General features: G+C 34.0%; 2 protein-coding genes and 1 non-coding gene across 3 annotated transcripts; 1 reads left to right on the top strand and 2 right to left on the bottom strand.

Moving 5' to 3' along the window:
• Positions 1-245: 245 nt before the first annotated feature.
• LOC133032987 (uncharacterized) lies at positions 246-1,209 on the bottom strand. Its single transcript, XM_061107502.1, has 3 exons — positions 888-1,209; positions 455-793; positions 246-355 (listed from the first exon to the last, which is right to left on the bottom strand). Exons 1-3 carry the CDS (start codon positions 1,207-1,209, stop codon positions 246-248), a joined length of 771 nt encoding a protein of 256 aa, XP_060963485.1.
• Positions 1,210-5,643: 4,434 nt separating this feature from the next.
• Positions 5,644-7,128, bottom strand: LOC133032939 (uncharacterized). The gene is made up of 2 exons (XM_061107447.1): positions 6,390-7,128; positions 5,644-6,278 (listed from the first exon to the last, which is right to left on the bottom strand). The coding sequence occupies exons 1-2, from the start codon at positions 7,126-7,128 to the stop codon at positions 5,644-5,646; spliced, it is 1,374 nt and encodes a 457-aa protein (XP_060963430.1).
• Positions 6,638-6,744, top strand: LOC133033819 (small nucleolar RNA R71). The gene has a single exon (XR_009685881.1). It is a non-coding gene; the product is annotated as a small nucleolar RNA R71 (small nucleolar RNA).
• Positions 7,129-22,471: the final 15,343 nt, after the last annotated feature.

Here is a 22,471-nt window from a genome sequence, read left to right as displayed (position 1 = left end):
AACATCTCATTCATATTACTTGAAATCTTAGCTTGTATTGCACCAATAGCCAACTCAATAATTTCCTTTATTGGCCTCATAGAGGAGAAGAGTTTTTTAAAATAATTTTCAACTATCTGCTCCACCAATCGATTATCATCTTGCCACACTCCCAGGCCATCTTGTAACCCCAAAATCTCATTCTTTTACCTTCTAGCTGAGGCCTTATGATGAAAATATTTTGTATTTTTATCTCCCCACTTAAGTCAATCAGCTCTACTCCTCTTTTTCCAGTATTTTTTGTCCTTCTCCATTAAACGGTTCAGGCGCTTCTCCTCTCTTTTAATGTCCTGCCACATCTCTTGATCATTTAGCTCTGACAACAATTTTAACCTCTCTTTAGAATTAGTCAACTCCTTCTTTAACCTTTTCTTCTTTGCCTTATTCTAACTATGGAGACTATACCCACATCTACTCAACTTGACTTTCAGATTTTCTGTAGAACCATCTGAAAGGATAGAGTTCCAACTTGTTGTCACAATATCTTTACACTCATCATCATCACACCATGCTTCCTCAAAATGAAATCTCAAATTTCTCTTAATCTTACCACATTTGTTGTCTTTAATAACGACTCCACAATCCACAACCGGGGCTCTATGGTCTGAACTACACCAATCAAGAACTTTAATCGAAGCCTTGGGAAAGGAGAGGTTCCAATCTTTATTGCAAAGTCCTCTATCAAGTCTCTCCATTACTGTGCCTTTCTCATGACCATTACTCCAAGTAAGTTTTCCTTTTACATTGCCAAAATCTAATAAATCACAATCATCAATACACCTTCTAAATCTCTCCATGGCTGCCCAACACCTCGCTTCCCCCCCCCCCCCACCCATTTTCATGGTTACCAATTATTTCATTAAAAGCACCTATAAAAAGCCATGCTCCCACCACTGAGTCTTTGATTCGCCGAAATAACTTCCATGAATCATCCCTTAAGGACTGGTTTGGGTTGACATAAAACCCAGTAAAGGTCCATGACAAGAACCCATTTCCAGCAATGGTTGCAAGAATATGTCCTAGAGAAGAATAAATTTTCACCGTAATTGTCTCCTTCCACATAAGAATTAAACCACGACTCCTACCTTGTTTATCAATTGCCCAGAACTCATCAAAACCCAGCCTTCGCACCACCTTTGCTGCTTGTAAATTATTGAGCTTACTCTCCATAACAAACACCAAATCAGGGTTACTCTACCTAACATGGCATCACAACGTTTTGAATGTCCACGAGTTCCCCAACCCTTGAACATTCCAACTTATGAGCTTCATTATTCTCGACGGCCTTGACAATCAAGGCTTGCCGCTTCAGAATAAGAGAGGGAAGGGCAATCAAAACCATTAGAAAAACCCATCCCGAAAGGAACTTTAACTTCCTCCACCCCTTTATCCACTTTTTCCCCCCATGAAAGGAGTTGATACTTGTTTTTCCTTCTTCAGTTGTGCCCTTAGGCACTTCTTTTCGTCTTTTTTGTCCTTCCTCCCTAGCGATCTTCTTAATTGAGATTCTTTTTCTTGTTTTTGGATTCGTTTCTCTGCTAACACTTCTTCTTCCCTCAACAAAACCACTATTGACGATTTTGGTAAGCTCCTCATTGTATCTGTACTCTTCAAAAGATCGTACTCCATCCTCCTTCGACCCAGCACCTTGAGTTTCCCCTGTCACTTTCCTCTTTTTCTCCCTCGATATTTTAGTCCCCTTCTCAATCGTCTCAGTCGTTATCTGATTGAGCATTTGTCGTTTTTTTGTTTCTTCTAAATCAAAGGCATACGACAATTTACTACTCTCACCCATTACCCCTGCCACCTCAGCAATTCTACCCCCTTCCTTTTTCTTATCCACCTCAGCTTCTTTATTTCCTTTTTTCCCACTCAATGCCACCTCATCTTTTCTTTTCCTTTCATCTATTAATTTTCCTACCCCTTCCTCTTTTCTTTTACTTCCCGTTACACTAGCCACCTTAATTCGACTCCACTCCCCAAGGATTGATTTTGTACTCTAATGGGCCAGCTTATTATTAGCCACCTTTTCACGAATCGTATATGCTCCCACTCTTTCCTAGTTATCATGCCCAATATTTTTTGAAATAATGTTCATCGTTATTCCCACCTTTAGCTTCAGCAACTCTTCGATCCTCTCCTCTTCCCGTACTCCGACGACCCTCCGACTCCCTTCTTCCCATCCCCGCCTTAGATTGGGTTTTGTTGCGATATTTAGCACACGCAAGTGTACGTATCGTTTCAAGTAGTAGACTCACGAGGAGTGAGGTCGATCCCACAGGGAGTGTAGTTAAGTACGTTAAAATTAAACTTTTACTTCTATTTGGTTAAATAAAAATAAAGAAAGAATTAAGAATAAGAAACTAGTAAGAAACAATTATTCAAGAAAATTGAAAGTTAATAAAAACTAGGGTGTCGATTTCAATTGTTTTTATTGAATATGGCTTAATATGATTATTTTCCTAATATTAATTCCTATGCAATAGCAGGTTTACTAAGGTAATTTATAGTCTTCTCAGATATATAAACCTCAATTACATGTAAACTTTCTACTCTCGTGATAAATTTAACATGCAACAGGCATTAAACACAGAAACCCTATAAGCTATCTAAACCATATAGGTACTCTCGTCCTATATCGAAATTCAGTTCTATTCTACTATAGCATATTTGACACTCACTTCTCAGGTCTCGCATCAAAATCATAAACAGTTAATTGGCGATCAGACAATTAAAAGTAATTAAGCACAAATAAAATAGAATACATAGAAATTAGGGGGAAAATTAATCATATTAAAACCATAAACAATGTTAAACAATATTCATCTAACCTTAATTAAAGTGTTTAGCTACACATGTTCATTAAAGCACAATTACACATATTAACTTAAAGAAAAGAGATGAAAATAGAGAAGAGAAGAAAAGAAGAATGCTGAAAACCCTAAGCAGTATGTCTCCAATATTGCAGTTGATCTCTCTACTCTTTATTTGAATTCTCTCTTTTTTTTCTCTCTGAAATTGCTTGATGAAATCAACTCTCTTCTACTCTTTATATAGGCATTCAGGGCCTAAAAAGATGGAAAAACGCACATGTTAAATGCCTATTCAACTAGGAAACCCCCAACACCCACGTGAGAGAAAAATACGATTTTTGTGCTGTTTAGGGAGGCGGGCCGCGGCATGCTAAAGCCATGCCGCGGCCCGTGTTGGAAGCGATTTTTCTGCTGCGTTGACTGATAGTATTTTGGCCATAACTCTCTCAATATTGCTCGGAATTGGACGATTCAAGATGTTCCGGAAAGATAAAAGAGAGATCTAGAACTTTTATGCTTCGACTTTTTCCAAAATCCAATCAAAAGACAGTCGAATTCAGGCTTGAATGTTCAGCTTGCACAATTTTCTCTATTTTAAATATCATGATATTGTGAGATATTTTTATCTTTTTTCCCATCTTTTTCTCTGATATTTTTCTAATCTTCTTCTATTTTAAATCTGCAAAAATAAAAGATAACAAGCGTAAAAATGCTCCAAACATGATTAAAACTAAATTAAAAATATACGAAACTTAATCTAAAATTAATACTAAAAATAATCTAACAAATTCCCCCAAACTAAGTTTTTACTCGTCCTCGAGTAAGACACTAAATAAATATTAAACAAGTCAATCTCCAAGACATGAGTAAATTTCAAGTAGCTTCAATAACATGATTATGAAAAATTTCACTTATACATACAATCCAGAATTTCAGTTCAATTACACCCTTGACAGATTTCAATTTATTTTCATTTAGCTCATGAAACCATAGAATGCAATTAACTAACAATTAAACCACTTTATGCATGCCAATTAATATCATCAATCCACTAACCTAAAATTCCATATGCTTGCAATACTTACTATTCTCCACTAATATAAATTAATGCACAACCAAGAATCAGAAGGTCTTTCTAGGCTTGTAATGTTAGGCTTAGGGTAAAGGTAGTTGAAATGGTGATTTAGGCTTTAATATACCATAAGCTTCTTCAATCAAGTCACCCAAAATACTTTTCACACAATCCCAATACCCCTTTTTTTAATTACATGAGAGATATTATTATTTTTTTCCAACAAGATTGCAACACTTAATGTTTATCTTTTTTTTTTAGATTTGACAATGATTGTCATTTTTTTTTTTTTCAAGTTGTTGTCAATCTAAGATTTTTCACATTCTCTCAATTTTCACTCTTTCTCACACACATAAAACAAATTTCCCATCCAAATTCCCCCAAACTAAAGATCTACTTATGGTATAATTAGGGTTAAATAGTTTGGATATTTATGGGTTTATCTTTTCTAGGCTCATATGTGTTGAACAAAAAATAGGTTAAGGCTCAAAAATGGTAACTAGGATAAAATTACAGGGATGGCTTGAAAGGCACAATCGATCCAAAAATTGCCTAAATCACTTTCCTAGTCCTGCATAATTTATTATTTCGCCTCAAATAGCAAGCAAGCAAGTTCTAGAATTTTCCAAGCAACTTTCCACATATCGAATTAGCATACATAAACCAATTCAATTACTTGAAAATTACCTAATATGATTCTATGTTCTTTTAAGTATAAAATTAAAATTAGTCAAGAATGTAATATCACCAAGCACACAGATTTTCAAAAAATAAATTAACTTTTTAAATCATGCTATCTACCTACTTTCAAATTGACTCACATTAAGCAAATTAACTCACAAAACCAAAAAAAAATTAATTTTAGAACTAAAAAAATAAAAAATTAAAATTAAAATTTTAAAATTTAAGTTCACCCCCCAAACCAAAGTGACACATTGTCCCCAATGTGACATGTAAAACTAAAGGGAAGGGAACTTACCTGAGCGCCATGTCAGTATGGCGGTGGTGGTGGTGGCGGGTAGAATCCACCTCTCGCATCCATGAGGGCCTTTGTGCCATACGAAGAAAACTGACCTCCAATGTTGCAATTTTTAAAGCTTTTCTTAGATTGAGAGTCACCTTCATAATTCCCACACAATAGTCTTTTCATACGTCGTCGAAAAGTTCGAAAGCGTTCTTTAGACTTCCCTTTCTTCTTGTTGGTAGTTACTTCTCGATCATCCTTTACAACTTCCACTCGACAACAAGTAGGAATTTCAAATATGCAAATACCTTGAAAGTCTCTTCTTCTTTTTGAACACGCAACTTTAACTCCCCCTTCTGTACATCAATTAATGCTCTTCCCGTTGCTAGGAATGGTCTTCCAAAGATGATAGGAATATTCTCATCTTCCTCCATGTCAAGTATTAAGAAATCAGCAGGGAAGATGAACTTACCAACCTTTACCAAAACATCTTCAATTATACTCCGAGGATGAGTCAAAGAACGATCTGCCATCTGTAAAGTCACTGTTGTGGGCTTGGCTTCCCCTAATTTTAATCTTTTAAACATAGATAGGGGCATTAAGTTGATACTGGCTCCCAAGTCACATAAAGCTTTTGTTTGTATCGAACCCCCTATTGAGCATGGAATGTTGAAACTACCCGGATCTTTTAGCTTGGGTGGTAGTTTCTTTTGCAGGACCGCAGTGCACTCTTCAGTAAGTGCCACCATCTCAAATTATTCCAACTTTCTTTTCTTAGATAGGATATCTTTCATGAACTTCAGATAAGTTGGCATCTGTTCCAAAGCCTCTATGAATGGGATGTTGATATGCAGTTTCTTGAATATTTCTAGGAATTTCAAAAACTGCTTATCCATCTTGTTTTTGTGAAGTCTTTGAGGATAAGGAATTTTGATGTGATGGTCAATGCTGATTGGAGGTGGTGTTTCTTTTTGTGGAAGCCCATCAGTAGTCTTCTCTTTCTCTGGTGTAGGTGTTGTCTCTACATCATCTTCCTCCTTTGGCTTGTTTTTGTTTGGCCCATCATAGGTCTTACCACTTCTCAAGGTAATTGCATTACAATTCTCCTTTGGATGGACTTCAGTAGTGCTAGGCAAGTTACCTTGAGTCCTGTTAGTGTTTTGAGAAGCCAACTGCTCCACTTTGTTTTCCAAGACCTTAATGGATGACTTAATCTCTGTCATGAATTGTAGCAACATGTCTAATTGAGGATTAGACCCTACACTAGAGTCCTGTTGTTGTTGATGTTGGCTTTGCTGAGGATAAAACCCTTGTTGTTGCTGATTAGAAAACTGCTTCTGGAAGTTCTGCTGACGACCATAATTATTCTGATAGTTTCCAATGGCGTGGGCTTACTCCATTGGCAAACTGTCAACATCTATAGGGCAAAAGGTGTTGCGTAGTATGAGGTCCTCACACAACTTGCAGACAACTCAGCTTGTCATTTGGCTTGTGCGGTCACCAACTTTGTTAATGCCTCCACTGGCTGTCAACTTGGTTATTGCATCAACTTCTTGCATACCTGCAACCTTTTTAGTTGGGCCTTTCTCTATTGACCATTGTTGATTAGTTATGGCCATTTCTTCAAGTAATTCAAAGGCCTCATTAGCACTTTTCCTCATGAAAGCTCCACCAGCGGCAACATCTATCAGTGTTCGGGTGTTGTTCAGTAATCCAGTATAGAAGTTATGCACTTGTAACCACTTTTCAATCCCATGGTTTGGGCACTTCCTCAATAAGTCGTTGAATCTCTCCCAGGCTTCATAAAGAGATTCGTCGTCATGTTGGGTGAAGTTGTTGATGTCAGCTCTCAGCTTGGCAATCTTCGCAGGAGGAAAGAATTTGGACAGGAATTTCAGGGCCAATTCCTCCCAAGTGTTGATTGAGTGAGTTGGTAAAGAAACTAACCAACTTTTGGCTCGCTCCCTTAGTGAGAATGGGAACAACCTTAACCTAATGGCGTCATCGCTAACTCCATTCACCTTGAATGTCTGACACAGCTCTTCGAAGTTGGCGAGGTGCATGTTTGGGTCTTCTGATGGCAGTCCCGCAAACTGGACTGAAGATTGGACCATCTGCAGTATGGCTGGATTGATTTCAAAATTGTTGGCATCGATGGCAGGTGGTCTTATACAAGATCTAGCCCCTATCAAGTTAGGAAGCAAATAATCCCTCGAGTTACTAACGGTCATTGTTGCCATTATTGGCGTTGTCGCCCATGACTTTGTTCAATCTCTACTGCCGCTCTTTCCAATCTCTTCCTTCTTCTGTTCTTTTTACAAGTCTTCTATTTCAAGTAATCTCACGATTGCACCTTGACTTAAACTCCGAAAAGATAAGATTCTAAAACAAACAGATTAGTACTATAATTGGAAAGAAAAACCAAATTAGAACAAAATTTAATTTTTAATAATATTAACTATCACTCCCCAAGAATCATGCGCCAAAAACTTGTTGCGATATTTAGCACACGCAAGTGTACGTATCGTTTCAAGTAGTAGACTCACGAGGAGTGAGGTCGATCCCACAGGGAGTGTAGTTAAGTACGTTAAAATTAAACTTTTACTTCTATTTGGTTAAATAAAAATAAAGAAAGAATTAAGAATAAGAAACTAGTAAGAAACAATTATTCAAGAAAATTGAAAGTTAATAAAAACTAGGGTGTCGATTTCAATTGTTTTTATTGAATATGGCTTAATATGATTATTTTCCTAATATTAATTCCTATGCAATAGCAGGTTTACTAAGGTAATTTATAGTCTTCTCAGATATATAAACCTCAATTACATGTAAACTTTCTACTCTCGTGATAAATTTAACATGCAAGCATTAAACACGTAAACCCTATAAGCTATCTAAACCATATAAAATTTCGTCCTATATCGAAATTCAGTTCTATTCTACTATAGCATATTTGACACTCACTTCTCAGGTCTCGCATCAAAATCATAAACAGTTAATTGGTGATCAGACAATTAAAAGTAATTAAGCACAAATAAAATAGAATACATAGAAATTAGGGGGAAAATTAATCATATTAAAACCATAAACAATGTTAAACAATATTCATCTAACCCTAATTAAAGTGTTTAGCTACACATGTTCATTAAAGCACAATTACACATATTAACTTAAAGAAAAGAGATGAAAATAGAGAAGAGAAGAAAAGAAGAATGCTGAAAACCCTAAGCAGTATGTCTCCAATATTGCAGTTGATCTCTCTACTCTTTATCTGAATTCTCTCTTTTTTTTCTCTCTGAAATTGCTTGATGAAATCAACTCTCTTCTACTCTTTATATAGGCATTCAGGGCCTAAAAAGATGGAAAAACGCACATGTTAAATGCCTATTCAACTAGGAAACCCCCAACACCCACGTGAGAGAAAAATACGATTTTTGTGCTGTTTAGGGAGGCGGGCGGCATGCTAAAGCCATGCCGCGGCCCGTGTTGGAAGCGATTTTTCTGCTGCGTTGACTGATAGTATTTTGGCCATAACTCTCTCAATATTGCTCGGAATTGGACGATTCAAGATGTTCCGGAAAGATAAAAGAGAGATCTAGAACTTTTATGCTTCGACTTTTTCCAAAATCCAATCAAAAGACAGTCGAATTCAGGCTTGAATGTTCAGCTTGTACAATTTTCTCTATTTTAAATATCATGATATTGTGAGATATTTTTATCTTTTTTCCCATCTTTTTCTCTGATATTTTTCTAATCTTCTTCTATTTTAAATCTGCAAAAATAAAAGATAACAAGCGTAAAAATGCTCCAAACATGATTAAAACTAAATTAAAAATATACGAAACTTATTCTAAAATTAATACTAAAAATAACCTAACAGGTTTCCAACTCCGCATCCAATCTTCGATCATCTAAATCCACCTCTCCCTTCCTATTATTATCAAAACAATGTTTGACCACATTATTCTCTGCATTTAACCAGTCACCATAAAGCTGCACTATTTCACCGTTGCCAACTTTTTCCATCACAACTTTTTTTCTGTAGCCTTCTGATCATACCCCAAATCCCACACCTATAGTAGAGCAATGGAATTTTCTCAAATTTGAAGTATATCCAATGCTTCCTCCCCTCGAACTTTATGTGCTTTCCAACCATAATACTTCTATTCACTAGAAACGCAACTAACATCCGAGCAGTACCACTAAGCCACATACAATTATTATTCTTCCATGTAACTTCTATCACATCCCCTTCCAATATTCCTCCTATTCTATGCACATTGCTTTCATTGAAAGCTTTCATAGGAAAACCAGCCACCTTAATCCACACAGGGACTGCATTCAAAGCAGCATCTTCCCATTGTCCACTTTCTGGCCACTCTTCCAAGATCATTAACCCTCGCTTAAATCGCCATGGGAGGGTGCTCTTTACCTTCGCATAATCCTTTTCACAGCCAAAGGAAAAGCCTGCATACGTACTGCATTTATCATGTTTATACACCTTCACCTCCCATTTTTCTTCTGTCTTCCACATCCTACTGAACACCGTACTAATAAAGTTCACATTGCATCTTTTCTTTGAAAACATTCTTCCAATCAATGATAATTTCCCAAAACCAGAGACCATATTTTCGTCAACGATCCATTGATCATCTTTTTCGTCTGAGTCTTCCTTCTCCTCTTGATTACTCTTATCACTTGATTCTTCCACTTCTCTTCCTTCCATTACATCTCCATCCTCCTCGCTTCCTTCCCTTTTCGCCATATTCATCGAGTTTGTCTTTGTTATTAACTCTTCAACCTCCTTTGAATTCATCATACTTGTCGTTAGCATCAGCAAAAGTATCGAACACTAAGGAATCAGGGTACTTGGAACCAAACACTCACACTCACAGGGTCCTAATGACCATAATAGTAACATTCTTTAAGGATGCTAAAAATATCCACACAATCTAAAAATATAATAATTTATTTGATCTCTCTTCCATAACATTTTAGCACTCTTACTTCTAAAATCACTCCAATGGTATAGCACTCTTCAAAAATAATATAATTATAATCTCACACATTATTATTTAATTTTTTAGCAATAATAATTTTTTAGTTTTAATTTTTTATTAAAAAAATAATGATAGCATCAATGCTACTGTACAACATTCACACATATTCTTAGAATAACATTATTTTCCCTACCATCTCAATATTTTACCACTTCATCTATCCACCTAAGCAAGCACTCTTAATTTTTTATCATTAGAGATGCTCTTAGTGGTCTTTTTTTTTTTTTAAATCACACCAATTATAAAATTTATCAAATTACTAAATCATATTATGAGTTAATTGATTAGTGGGGTTATGAATGATATTTTGTGAATGATTAGTAATATTTAATAATAATTATTAAATTAAAATATATCATATTTAATTATTTTAATAGTAGTATGATACAAGCATCTCCAATAGTACTTTTTAATTTTTTTTAGCTAAAAAGCTAAATTAAAGAGTCATTTTTATTGTTGTTGCTCTAATCATACTTCCTAGTTTAGTTCATATTTAATTATTTTAATAATATTTTATAATTTGAGTTTATCAAATATAAATTAATTGTATAAAGTAATAAAAAAAATAATAGTATTTTTTTTATTAAAATACTATTAAAAAATATTAGCAAAAAAATAAGGAGCTCCTTACATTTAGAGAACTCCCTATTATAGAGAGCTACTTTTGGTATGGTTGGAGTCATGGCCAACCAGAGGGTGGGTAGCCCCCCTAGGCCCTAGGCCCCACAAATTTGGAGGCCCAAAAAAATTAAAATTAATATTATATACATAAAAATAAAAATATAATATATATGTATATATATAAATTTTGGTTCAATGATTTTTATAAAAAGACTTATAGTACAATTGGTAAAGGGAATTTATGTTGGTTGGTAGGTATTGGGTTCGATTATTGGATACTTCACATTTTGGGCCTTTTAAAAATTTAAAGGCATTGATTAAATTTTGTAAAAGTTATGTAGGGTTTCAATGCATTATTTAAAAAGGTTTTTTTTTTTTTTTTAAAAAAAAAAAAAAGAATTACATTATCTAAAAAAAGATAAAGATTATATTTGGTAAATGATTTTTTTAGAAATTACTCTTGGTGCAATCAAACGGATAAAAATATCTATTATAATACTATTAAATAAATCAAATATTTGTATAAAATAACTAACAAGAATATTATAACTTAAATAAAAAGTATATTTATTAATTATTATTTATCTTCTTAAATTTATAAAAACTTATAACATATATTAAAAAAAATTAACACAATTTTTGACATACTATTGATTTTTTTTTTTTTTACGAAAGTCCTAAAATATATAACACTTCAATAAAAGATGATTAAATATTACATTAAGTTAGGTTATGTGTGAGAAAAATTATTTATTATATGGAGATAAAAGAGTTAAATATATTGTGTCAAAATTTCAATAATAAATAATATCTCAGAGCAAAAAAAAAATATTTATTTTAATTTTTTGTAAAAAAAAAAAAAAACCCAATTTTAAATTTCGCCCTAGGCCTCTCAACACCTTGAGACGGCCATGGTTGGAGTTCATTTTTTAAGTTTCACTCCCAATTTTAGTAGGAAAAGAAATGTTATCATGGAAATCTGTCCAAGAATGCTAAACCCAATTGATTACACCATTGTAGCCGGCCTGAGCGTCGAATCTTTCGTCGGTCTGGGAGTGGAACAGTTCGAGGGCTAATGACTCTACGTCTCGGAAACGGGTTGAATGAAGGTTTAGAAAGTATTAAATCAAGCAGTCGAAGACCTCTTGCATTCACTATTGAAGATGATAGTGAAAGGGAACTTCTCTGGAAAACAGGAGGTGTTGGTTTGAAACTTGAAAATGAGTATTTTGAGAGTTTGGGGTGATGAAAAAAGGAGAAATGGGTTTGGAAAATCCATTTATACTTCAGTAGAGATCTTTGCAATTTGAATTGGATGACATAGATCTCTTCTTCCAAAAAGTACACTTTTATCCAATGGATAGGAAGTTGAAAAATTGGCATGTAAAAACTCAACCTTGTCGTTTATTCTTCATCATTACATGCCTCGAGTGTTGTATGCATTAAAGGAGATGTCATTTCAATTGTCCTGCCATCATTGCAACATCTCCCAAGCAACGCGTCCACCAACGCGTGTTGTTAACAATCACATTAAAGATGCCTCATGCGTGCCACGCTTGTGGTACCTTCAATTTATGGCCCTTTACTTGATGACAGCTCACGAGATATACATCAACGATCCTAACAATCACAACATGCCAAGAACTTCTCTCCAATAGGCAGAAGAAGACTGTAAGCTCTCAGACCTTGAAGAGCCCCGAGAGCTTGGGAGTAAATATTATTCGTGTTTCTCAGCATGTGACATGTGGCACGTAAAGGAAGGGATTGACCAATCGTAATCCCGCTAATTAAAATCCCCTATTGCAATCCTATCATGGAGAAACCTCACAAAACTGACAAGTCAAGGTTAAGGGATAAGCGGAGCCAACTCGCCTTATCCTAGCCTCCCAGACATGGAAGGCATATTGTCTCTCCCAAACCCGCAATGGTCTAAATGTGGAAGCTTGCCCAGCTGATACCCGGATGGATACTCGAAGGGCCTATTACGGATGTCAACCAACCGAGAGTGTCGCGGATGTCTACTATTGGAATAACTCGTTTCACCCAATGACATTTATACTTTTTCTAACACAAGATCAAATCTTATCCCCTATGTCTAGGCATGGTAGTGCGCACACCTCTTCCACCTTTTTGCCAAACAGATATTTCAGACCTCTACTTTTAACGGTGAAACCTTTGGATGGCACGTGTCCTCTACTTTTAAAGGTTAAACCTTTAAGTGACACGTGTCCACAACGTACAAAATGGTCCCTAATTACCTAGTTGCAATACGCTCAAGGATAATTGTTTCCAAAGGACCCAATAGCCAGCTCTCTTTTGCATGTAATTTACCCAATTAGTGGGATTTTAGCAGAAACCCTAGGCAAATCATGGGTATGTCCATACTCGCTATTTAGCCTATAAATATCCTTCTATTTCCATACTAAGGGGGGATTAGAACCTTACATAGCTAAAGCTCTGCCAATATTACTCTTTGTCTTCTTCTTCTTCAAGAGAAACTAAGAGTACAAAGTTAGAGTTTCCTGCAAAAATATTCTAAACACATCAAATATGTCCTTAGAGGCTAATAGACTGACTTGTGGACTAATGTTAATTAACAAATGAACTACGTAAAATCTCAATCTCTTTATTTTCTACATTTTATTATTTCTTTAGTTCTCTAATATTTAGTTTTTGAAAATCTCGGTAAACACTAAAGTAGTTATCAAACAAAAATACAATTTAAACATATTTATTAATTAGACTCACAAAGTGTCTTAATTAACAAATAAACCCTTATTTATTTTTTCTTCTCAAAATGACCCAAACTAAGTGAAAATTCTCAAATAAGACATAGTCTATTTGTGATATCTAATTGACTTATCATATCAACTAATTGAGTCTAGTAGGTGATAATATCGTTGATAATGCGGGGACCATGGGCCTATAAAATTAAACTCCCAATAAGTAGATTTAAAATTTACTAAGTAAATTTCATATCCTATTAATTCATTCTGGCTCCACTATTGATTTAGAATTGCACTCTTGATTATATAGATTTCTATCTATATATCCAATATAGATAGACTATGAATTATCCATTATTTAAATGTAATTAATCAAATGATCCTCTATAGATGATTTATATCGAGTATGGATAAATTTATTATTTTATCCTTCAATGTATTTTATTCTTAAAACACTTAGTTCCTTATAAATGATATTTCTAAAAACTAATTCAATTACCAAAATAAGAGCTATTCCATTTATCTCGTTTAGCCAAGCTCTAAGAAAACTATCATTTCACTTCTAAATAGATTATAGATTCCATATCTACGATTAACGCTCCTACTCAATTACACCACTGAGTTCTGTAAGATGTAAGTAAGGGCTAGTCCGACAGGTAAGCTAACAACGAACAAGTTAAAGAGCTTGACTACTACAACAATGTTAAAGCTTAACTATTTTAAGATCAAGTTCGATTGATCTAAGATTAACTATGTGACATTGACTTAGAAAATATATAACTGTAAGTTTATGATATCCTTTCCATTGTCAATATCGGTCCAGTCCGATGTATAGCTAATACATCTAATATAAGTTTAATTTTCTAATGTCCTGGGAAAATTCTACTTATCTAAGTGTAAGCAACCACATTGCTGATTACCACGTCATTGTAAATTCAGTGTACTAGTAAATCGCGGGATTAAATAGTTTGAAGCGTATAATCATAATTAATTTACACTGCGTTGACAACACTATAATTATGAATATTTATATGTTCGGGATTTAGCATAATTTATATATCAAACATATAATCATGAAAGTAACATGTGAACCAAGTTACATAAAATGATTTTTGATCTTTTATTGGCTAGTAAATAAGATTATATTAAAATTAAATTTTATTTAGGACATAAAATCCTAACATCGTGGACCTAAGCACGACCCCTGATCCAAACCTAGACCTGGTCTCGGCCCAAGATTCGAATCTGAACTCAAACCTCCAACTTTGACCCCGACCCTATTCTCAGCCCAGGACCCGAGCCCCCGACTCCGACTCTAACCTTAGCCGTGACCCCACACCCAAACTCGAACGCAGACCCAAACTTGGACCCTAGACCCAACTTCGGCCTCACACCTTGGTCCCATGCCTAGACTTGGGTATGTGAGAAAAAATGTAAAAAAAAATATATGTTAGATAAAAAGTAAAAATTATTTTTTAAAATAGAAAGCAACATTTAGATGTTTTCTGATTTTTATTTATTTATTTTTTTTAATTAATTTTCGTAAACTGCTTTTAAAAAATTTGACCTAACACCCCTTATTGGTTTTTAAGAGTTGCTATCTATTTTTAAAAGGTGAAAAAAACAAAAATTAAGTTATGAAGCCAAGCACTCCTAATTTGTTTTTGTTTTTGTTTTGTTTTGTTTTATTATTTTTTATATTAAATTGTCTGATTTTGTTGATACTGGTTCTATGTAGTCCCTCCAGTTATTTGGACTAAACCTTTTTTTCTTAATTTTCTTTTTTAAAAAATGAAACATATATCAATAGAGATTATTTCATAAATACTTAAAAATAAAAAAAGTTTACGTTCTTACAAATCTTCATTTTTTTTTCTTTTCTACAAAATACAGACTATTATTTTTTTGTTGTTCTAAAAAAAATCATTACTGTGTTACTGTAATATTATACTATGTTTTTGCAACATGAAAACAACGCTAATTTCTAAAAAAAAATAAATACCAGTTCGTAAAAATGTTAAAAAAAAAATGCGAAAAATAAAAGAATTTAGTATAATTTTAAGTACTTTGTGTAAATTTTTCTAAAATTATTAACAGAATATATAAACATATATATTTATTTTATTCAATTGTATATCTCTATTCTAACATTTTAAAAAGAAAATAAAAGAAATTCACGGCGACATAAGTACTAAAAGTCTTATATTTGTATGTAGCATAAAGTCAATGATTGTTTTAGGGATATAAGTATCTCATGTTTATAAAATTATAATTTTCACTAATTAATATCTTAAACAGAGCACATATATAAAACTCAGATTCTAAATAATTAGGGCTGGAGTCTCGACGATATCAATTACTTTCAAATTTTCTTTTAATAAATTCAAAACAGAATCTGTACATACGAAACATGATGAAAATTACAGTTTTACCAATATTGAGTAGTTATGCCATTAAAATAACTATTGAGTTCATACTTCTTATAAATTCAAATCTTTAAATACTTATGTCACAATTATCCCATTACAAAATTACAACATTTTCATAGAAAACATAATTTAAAATCCAAACAGAAAGTAACAAATCTAGAAATTTAATGGTGCACCCATTAACTATTTTATTTGGGAGAAGTTGAAGAGTATATTTTTTTTTATACATTAACTAAATTTACATCCATATAAAATATAATTTAAATATACTTTTTTTTTTTATGAGTATTGTACCTAAATTACCCTCATACCCTCACATAATCAAGATACAATTTCAAACATAATAAATTGCGTTCTTTAGAGACGAATGAGTAAGTTTGTAAAAAAATTGAGGCAAAATTTTAGTTACAGAAAAATGAAGACTATTGTAAAATGATAAGAATAAAATTAGTAGAATGATTGAAAAAAGTGGTAAACATAATAGATTTTGAAAGAAGGGGTCAAAGACTCAAAATTAAAGGTACTAATTTAAAAGAGGTATGTAGTATAATTTTCTCATTTTTTAGGGATTATTTCACAAATACACAAAAACAACAAAAAAATTACAAAAATACGATTTCACAGAATTTTAAACATTTTTAAGATTTTTTTATTTTATTAACGGAAAATACGGTCGTTTTATGTTGTACTCTTGTTAATTTGTTGTTATCTGCATATTATTTTTTGTTGTTGTTTTAATGTTATTTAGATGTTATTTTCATGTTACTTTTATGTAGTTTTTTTGTTGTTTTCGTGTTGTTTTTATAGAAAACTGTAAAAATATAAAAAAAATTCTGTAAATGTAAAAATGTAATTTTTTTTACAAAAAAATAATGTCTATAATTATCAATTTTTTTATACATGTGTAAGATAGAGTTTTTTTATACATGTGTAAAATAGAGTGAAGCCCATATAAATATTTGGCTCTTATTATAGGCCTAGTCTGATGTCCCACCTTCTTGGATTGGATTTAATGGTAATGTTAGAATTGGCGTTGAGTTTTGAAACTCCAACGGGGGCTGCCACTTAACAGGAGCTGAAAAATTCATCTTAGTGAGGTTAGATTCTTTGTTGCAACAAGTAGAATTAGCTGCTGAGAACTTTTCCAAATAATCCATACCCCAATCAAGAGTCATCACAACAGAAAAAACCTTAGATCCATGGACTCCAGTATTCAACCTATACCAAATTTGCCAAAGGAGCACCAACCATTTCTCCAAATCTGAAAGCTTTACAACATGGAAAACTATAAAAAGGGAGTATTAGTTTGATATTAATAAGTACACCAATCTGAAATCTTGTTTATTTTTGTGAACATCTCATTGTCAAGTAGGTAACAATAGAGAACTAACTAAAAAAAAAACTAATGCTGACAATTCCTAATAGTTATTCTGTTTACTGTTATTTTCCGTTTATTCCTCTTGTTAGTTGGGTTAGTTAATGTCGGTTTATAGTTTTTTGGTCCTTGTATATATAGGTTCTCTTCATATACTCTTGTCATTATTTAGATGAAATCTATCACATTCAAATAAACAATTTCACTTTCTCTGTTTCGTGTTACTCACCATAGCATCATCAACAAGAGTTCTGAGAGAAAGAACAAAGCACATTATCCATGGGGATTCATTCATCAAAATAGATGAAAATGTTAGCGGCAGAACCCACCTAGCACCCAGAGCCACTCACAAACAACTCTCTTCCCCACATAACACTTTTACAAAGATAAGAAAAATTACACGACATCTTTGCAATAGACAAATCACAAGTGGCATATATATGAAGAGAATGCTGACATGGAGTGTGACTCAGCTACTCATGCCAATTCAGCAAAGGATAAGGTCTCCAAAACTTGATGAAATGGTCCCTGCACAAATTCAAAATCAGTAGCATATATATTTGCCTTTTTGTTTTACTATATTGTGTTGGATGAAATTGTATAATGTTTTGTAAATTATGGAGCTGTCCTTGCAAGGCCATTCTGGTGCAAAACAATTTCGAATATTCTCTATTAAGAATAGTCATAAAAAATGTGTATATTTAATATAGCCTATCGTAGCATAGCATTTATCCAGTTTTGTTTTTATATCTATACTTATGGTTCGTTTGGTATACCGTATTGTATTGTACTATATTCAATTGTATTTTATACCATATTTTTTATGTAAAACTATAAGTGGTATTAACTTTTATGGGTACTTAAATATATAATGTTTAAGTATAAATTAAAGTTTAACATAATATTATATAAAAAATATTAGTAATCAAATTCAATATAATACAATACAATACGACCTAAATACGGCGTTACAAACCTACCCTTAAACTATTTTAAATGCATGACTCCAAAGTAACGCTAATTAGAAACGCAGGATCACAACAAAGGACTTTGAAAGAATGAGCAATTCGTTTAATAATTAGTATTAGTATATATTGAACGAAGTAAGTTCACCAGCCAACATTAAAAAAAAAGTGAAAAAGAAAAAGAGAGACAGATATGAGAAGCTTTTATTATGCATCAACATTTAAAAGCATTAAAATCACCTAGTCTATGTTGTAAATTTTCTACCCCTAATAAATATTATTGATGCTACTCATTTAAATGAGCTAATACTATAAATCAATAGATGAATGAGCTAGAAAAATAAGTTCTCTGTGAGCTTTTACTAAAGACAAAGAGAATAGTTAAGGAATTTCACCAAACTCATAAATTGCACATAAATAAATTAAAATATACACGCATAGTACAAATCATAAATCATCCTAACTTTTTCAATTCACCACTTAAAACCATAAAATAGTAATAAAAACACCATTAATTAAATCTCATACACCATAAGAACAGGTTTATGTGATGGCCACATTACCATTTATACGTCATTAATTAAAAGAATGAGAATCACAACTAGCTTCCTTCCTGTGTTCTTTAAATTCCAAATGTAGTTAGCTTGTGAAGAAAGCAAACAAAGAGAGAAAACAGAGTTTGTTTCTCAAAACAGAAACTTAGAAAAATGCAGAAAAAGTCTTACATTTTTATTGATAAGAGAATGTATTTATATACATGAATTACAAACAGTTAAGGCAAAATACAACAAAGAAGTCATAACAGAAAATAACAACCTAACGGCCCTAACTAACTCTTATCCAACTGACTATTAGTTAGTTGGTTATCATCCCCCTCAAACGAAAAGGGGAAGATACCACTTTGAGTTTGGCTTTAAGATAGTGAAATCGATCCTTGGGCAGTGATTTCGTGAGAACGTCTGCAACTTGATCAACCGAAGGCACATACCGAACTGAAAGTTCATTGTTGATAATCTGATCACGAACAAAGTGTTGATCAATTTCAATGTGCTTGCACCTAGCATGAAACACAGGGTTGGCAGCAAGTGCAGCAGCCCCTTGATTATCAACCCAAATTATGGGAGTTGCAGCAAAGTGTAATTGAAGTTCAGTAAAGAGTGAGTGTAACCATTTTAATTCAGCTGCGGTATTGGCAAGAGCACGAAACTCTGACTCAGTTGAAGACCGTGCAACAACATGTTGCTTCTTTGCGGACCAAGAGAGCAAATTTGGGCCAAGGAAAACAACATACCCACCTGTAGATTTACGGTCATCAGGGCAACTTGCCCAATCAGCGTCTGAGTAAGCTTCAACAGAGAAGTGAGTTGCAGGTGAAAGAAATAGACCATCAGAAATAGTGCCTTTCAAGTACCGCAGCAATCTTTTGCAAGCCTCCCAGTGCACAGTTGTAGGAGCATGAATAAATTGTGATAATTTGTTGATTATAAAGGCTACATCAGGCCTTGTAAGTGTCAAATACTGGAGGGCACCCAAAGTACTTCTATAGAGAGTTTTATCCTCAAAAGGAAGACCCTCTGTTAAAGACAGTTTATGTAAACTGCTGGTAGGACTAGTGCACGGTTTTATGCCATCCAAATGGAGTTTGACCAACAAATCTGAGATGTACTTGCTTTGAGATAAGCACATACCTGTGGTGTTTCTATGAATCTCTACACCAAGGAAGTAGTGAACCTCACCCATGTCTTTCAAAGAAAACCGATTATTGAGCTTGTCAATGAATTACTGAATGAGAATTGAATCGGGTCCAGTAAGTAGAATATCATCTACATATACTAGCAAAATTATTTGAGTGTCTCCTTTCCCATAGATATACAATGATGTATCTGATTTAGATTCCTTAAAACCCCAACTGAACAAAGTGTTTTTCAATTTGTCATTCTAAGCCCTTGGTGCTTATTTTAACCCATATATAGCTTTGTTCAACTTACACACATGAGTGGGAAACTTGGGGTCTTCAAAACCTTTAGGCTGAGTCATATACACGGTTTCACTTAATTCACCATGAAGAAAAGCATTAGACACATCCAATTGTCTCACTTGCCAATTGAACGTGACAGCCAATGCTAGAACTTTCACCTCAAGAACTGCTTAGCCAATAACTGGACTGAAAGTGTCCTCAAAATCAATGCCTGGTTGTTGTAGATAACCTCTAGCAACCAGTCTTGACTTGCATTTGTCAAGTGTCCCATCTGCATTTAACTTTACTCTATACACCCATTTGTTATCAATTAAAACCATATGAGGCTCATAAAGAACCAAGATCCATGTTCCTTGAGATTTGAGGGCACTAATTTCTTTAGACATAGAACCATTCCATATAGGACTTTTGAGAGCAGATTGCAGGGATTTTGGTTCTTGAGGCAACAAAGATTCGGGTAGCCTATATTTGGTTGCTAGATAGGCTTTAGGCTTGTAAATCCCCCTCATGGATCGAGTAATCATGGAATGAGTTCTAGGAGCTGGTGGCACAATAGCTGCTGCTGAACCAGTCGGTATGGTAGGAGAATTAATCTGCAGAGTCTCTAAAACAGGTTGCTGAATGTTGGGAGAGACATTATGTTGCAGAGAAAGTGCAGGAGCAGTTGGTTCATCAGCAGAGGAACTAGGATTAGGAGCAGGTGTAGGAAAACTTACTGCTGGTGCCTCTTGAAAACCGTATAAAAGTGGTATCGCCAGGAGCAACAACACCGTCGGTTAAGCAAAGCAGAATCGGAGAAAAATCAGTGCTGAACCTCATGGTGGGACAGGAAATATTGTCTTTCTTTTGATCAGATTGAGAAGCACAACCTTTATTCTGAAGAGCAGGGAAAGAACACTCATTAAAAACAACATTTCTTGCAATAAACATTCTACCAGCAGCATTTTCACACAAATAGCCCTTGTGCGTTGGAGAATACCCCAGAAGCAAACATACTTCAGACCTGTAATCGAGTTTATGATGATGATATGGCCTTAAATGTGGATAACAAGCACAACCAAAAGGTTTTAGCACATGATAATCAGGAAGTTCATTAAACAAACATTCAAAAGGGGTAAGATTATCAAGAACTGGTGTAGGCATTCGATTAATGGTATGAGTAGCACATTGAAAGGCAAGCCACCAATAGGAGAGATCAAGACCAGCTTGAGCTAAAAGTGTCAAACCAGTTTCAGTTATGTGCTTATGTTTTCTTTCAACCCTACCATTTTGTTCATGACTATGGGGACAAGGTTGTTTAAAAACAATGCCTTGGTCAGCTAAAAATCTTTCAAAAGGCCTATATTAACCTCCACCATCAGCTTGGACAGCTTTGATTGGCAAATTGAATTGTTTTTCAACAAGACTTTTGAATTTGATGAAGGTTTCAAAGGCTTGAGATTTCATAGTAAGAGGAAATATCCAAGAAAACCTATTATAATCATCAACAAATACTATGTAATATTTGTAGTTTTCCTTGGATGTAACATGAGATGGACCCCATAAATCTGTATGAATAAGAGCAAGAGGCTGATTTGCCCGAGATGAAGATAGAGGGTAGGGTAGCCTATGACTCTTTCCCATTTGACAAGCTTGACAAAACTATGAATCTTTAAGTGAACAAGGTATATTGGCTTTATGTAATATTTTTGCTAAGGTGTGAGAAGCAGGATGGCCCAACTTTTTATGCCAATTATTTATGTCATTAACATGAGATAGTAAGACAGTGGGATTGGAATCAAGAGAATAGTAAGAAGAGTCTTTATTGATTGGTTTATTACAAGAAAAGGTTGATGAATCAACCTGATTACAATTACGAATACCAGACTCATATTGACTCTTCATAGGCTGAGAAGAAAAGGTTGAAGTAGCAAGATTCACTTGCAGGGCAGTGTTGGAAAGACTCGAGCTATCATCTCCTAGGTGGTAGAGGCCATCTCTGATTTTTCCCTTAAGCAACACTGCTCTGGTTTTCTTGTCCTTAACAAAGCAACAAGTTTTATGAAATTCCAAGAAAACATCATTGTCATTAGTGAGTTTTGATACACTTACTAAATTCTTGGTTATAGAAGGAATTTGTAAAACAGAATCTAAATGCAAAGATTGAGATTGAGAGGGAAGAGTAGCAGTACCAATGTTAGAAATAAGTAATCTCTTACCATTAGCAACTGCAACAGTTTCAGGACCAAGATAAGGAGAAGCTGACTCAAGATTGTCTAAAGATTGAGCTATATGATTGGTAGCACCTAAACCAGCCAACATCATCTCCAAAGTCAGGCACTGTTTGAGCAACAAAGATCTGAGGATCATAGTCAAGTGACTGTTCTGTAAGGTTGACTTGAGGATGAGCAGTAGAAGACTTAGGAGTGATCGAACCTATAGTGACAAGT

The sequence above is a fragment of the Cannabis sativa genome, chromosome 1, assembly GCF_029168945.1.
Source record: "Cannabis sativa cultivar Pink pepper isolate KNU-18-1 chromosome 1, ASM2916894v1, whole genome shotgun sequence".
In the NCBI taxonomy this organism is placed as follows: domain Eukaryota; kingdom Viridiplantae; phylum Streptophyta; class Magnoliopsida; order Rosales; family Cannabaceae; genus Cannabis; species Cannabis sativa.
This window is presented reverse-complemented; position numbering and strand designations above follow the sequence as displayed.

Coding starts and splice junctions, on each gene's coding strand:
- LOC133032987 (XM_061107502.1), bottom strand. CDS start 1,209: ATGGAGAGTAAGCTCAATAATTTACAAGCAGCAAAGGTGGTGCGAAGG. Junction 794..887: donor TGCTTTTAATGAAATAATTG/GTAACCATGAAA, acceptor GTGATTTATTAG/ATTTTGGCAATGTAAAAGGA. Junction 356..454: donor AAATCTGAAAGTCAAGTTGA/GTAGATGTGGGT, acceptor AATTGTTGTCAG/AGCTAAATGATCAAGAGATG.
- LOC133032939 (XM_061107447.1), bottom strand. CDS start 7,128: ATGGCAACAATGACCGTTAGTAACTCGAGGGATTATTTGCTTCCTAAC. Junction 6,279..6,389: donor TGGAGGCATTAACAAAGTTG/GTGACCGCACAA, acceptor CAATGGAGTAAG/CCCACGCCATTGGAAACTAT.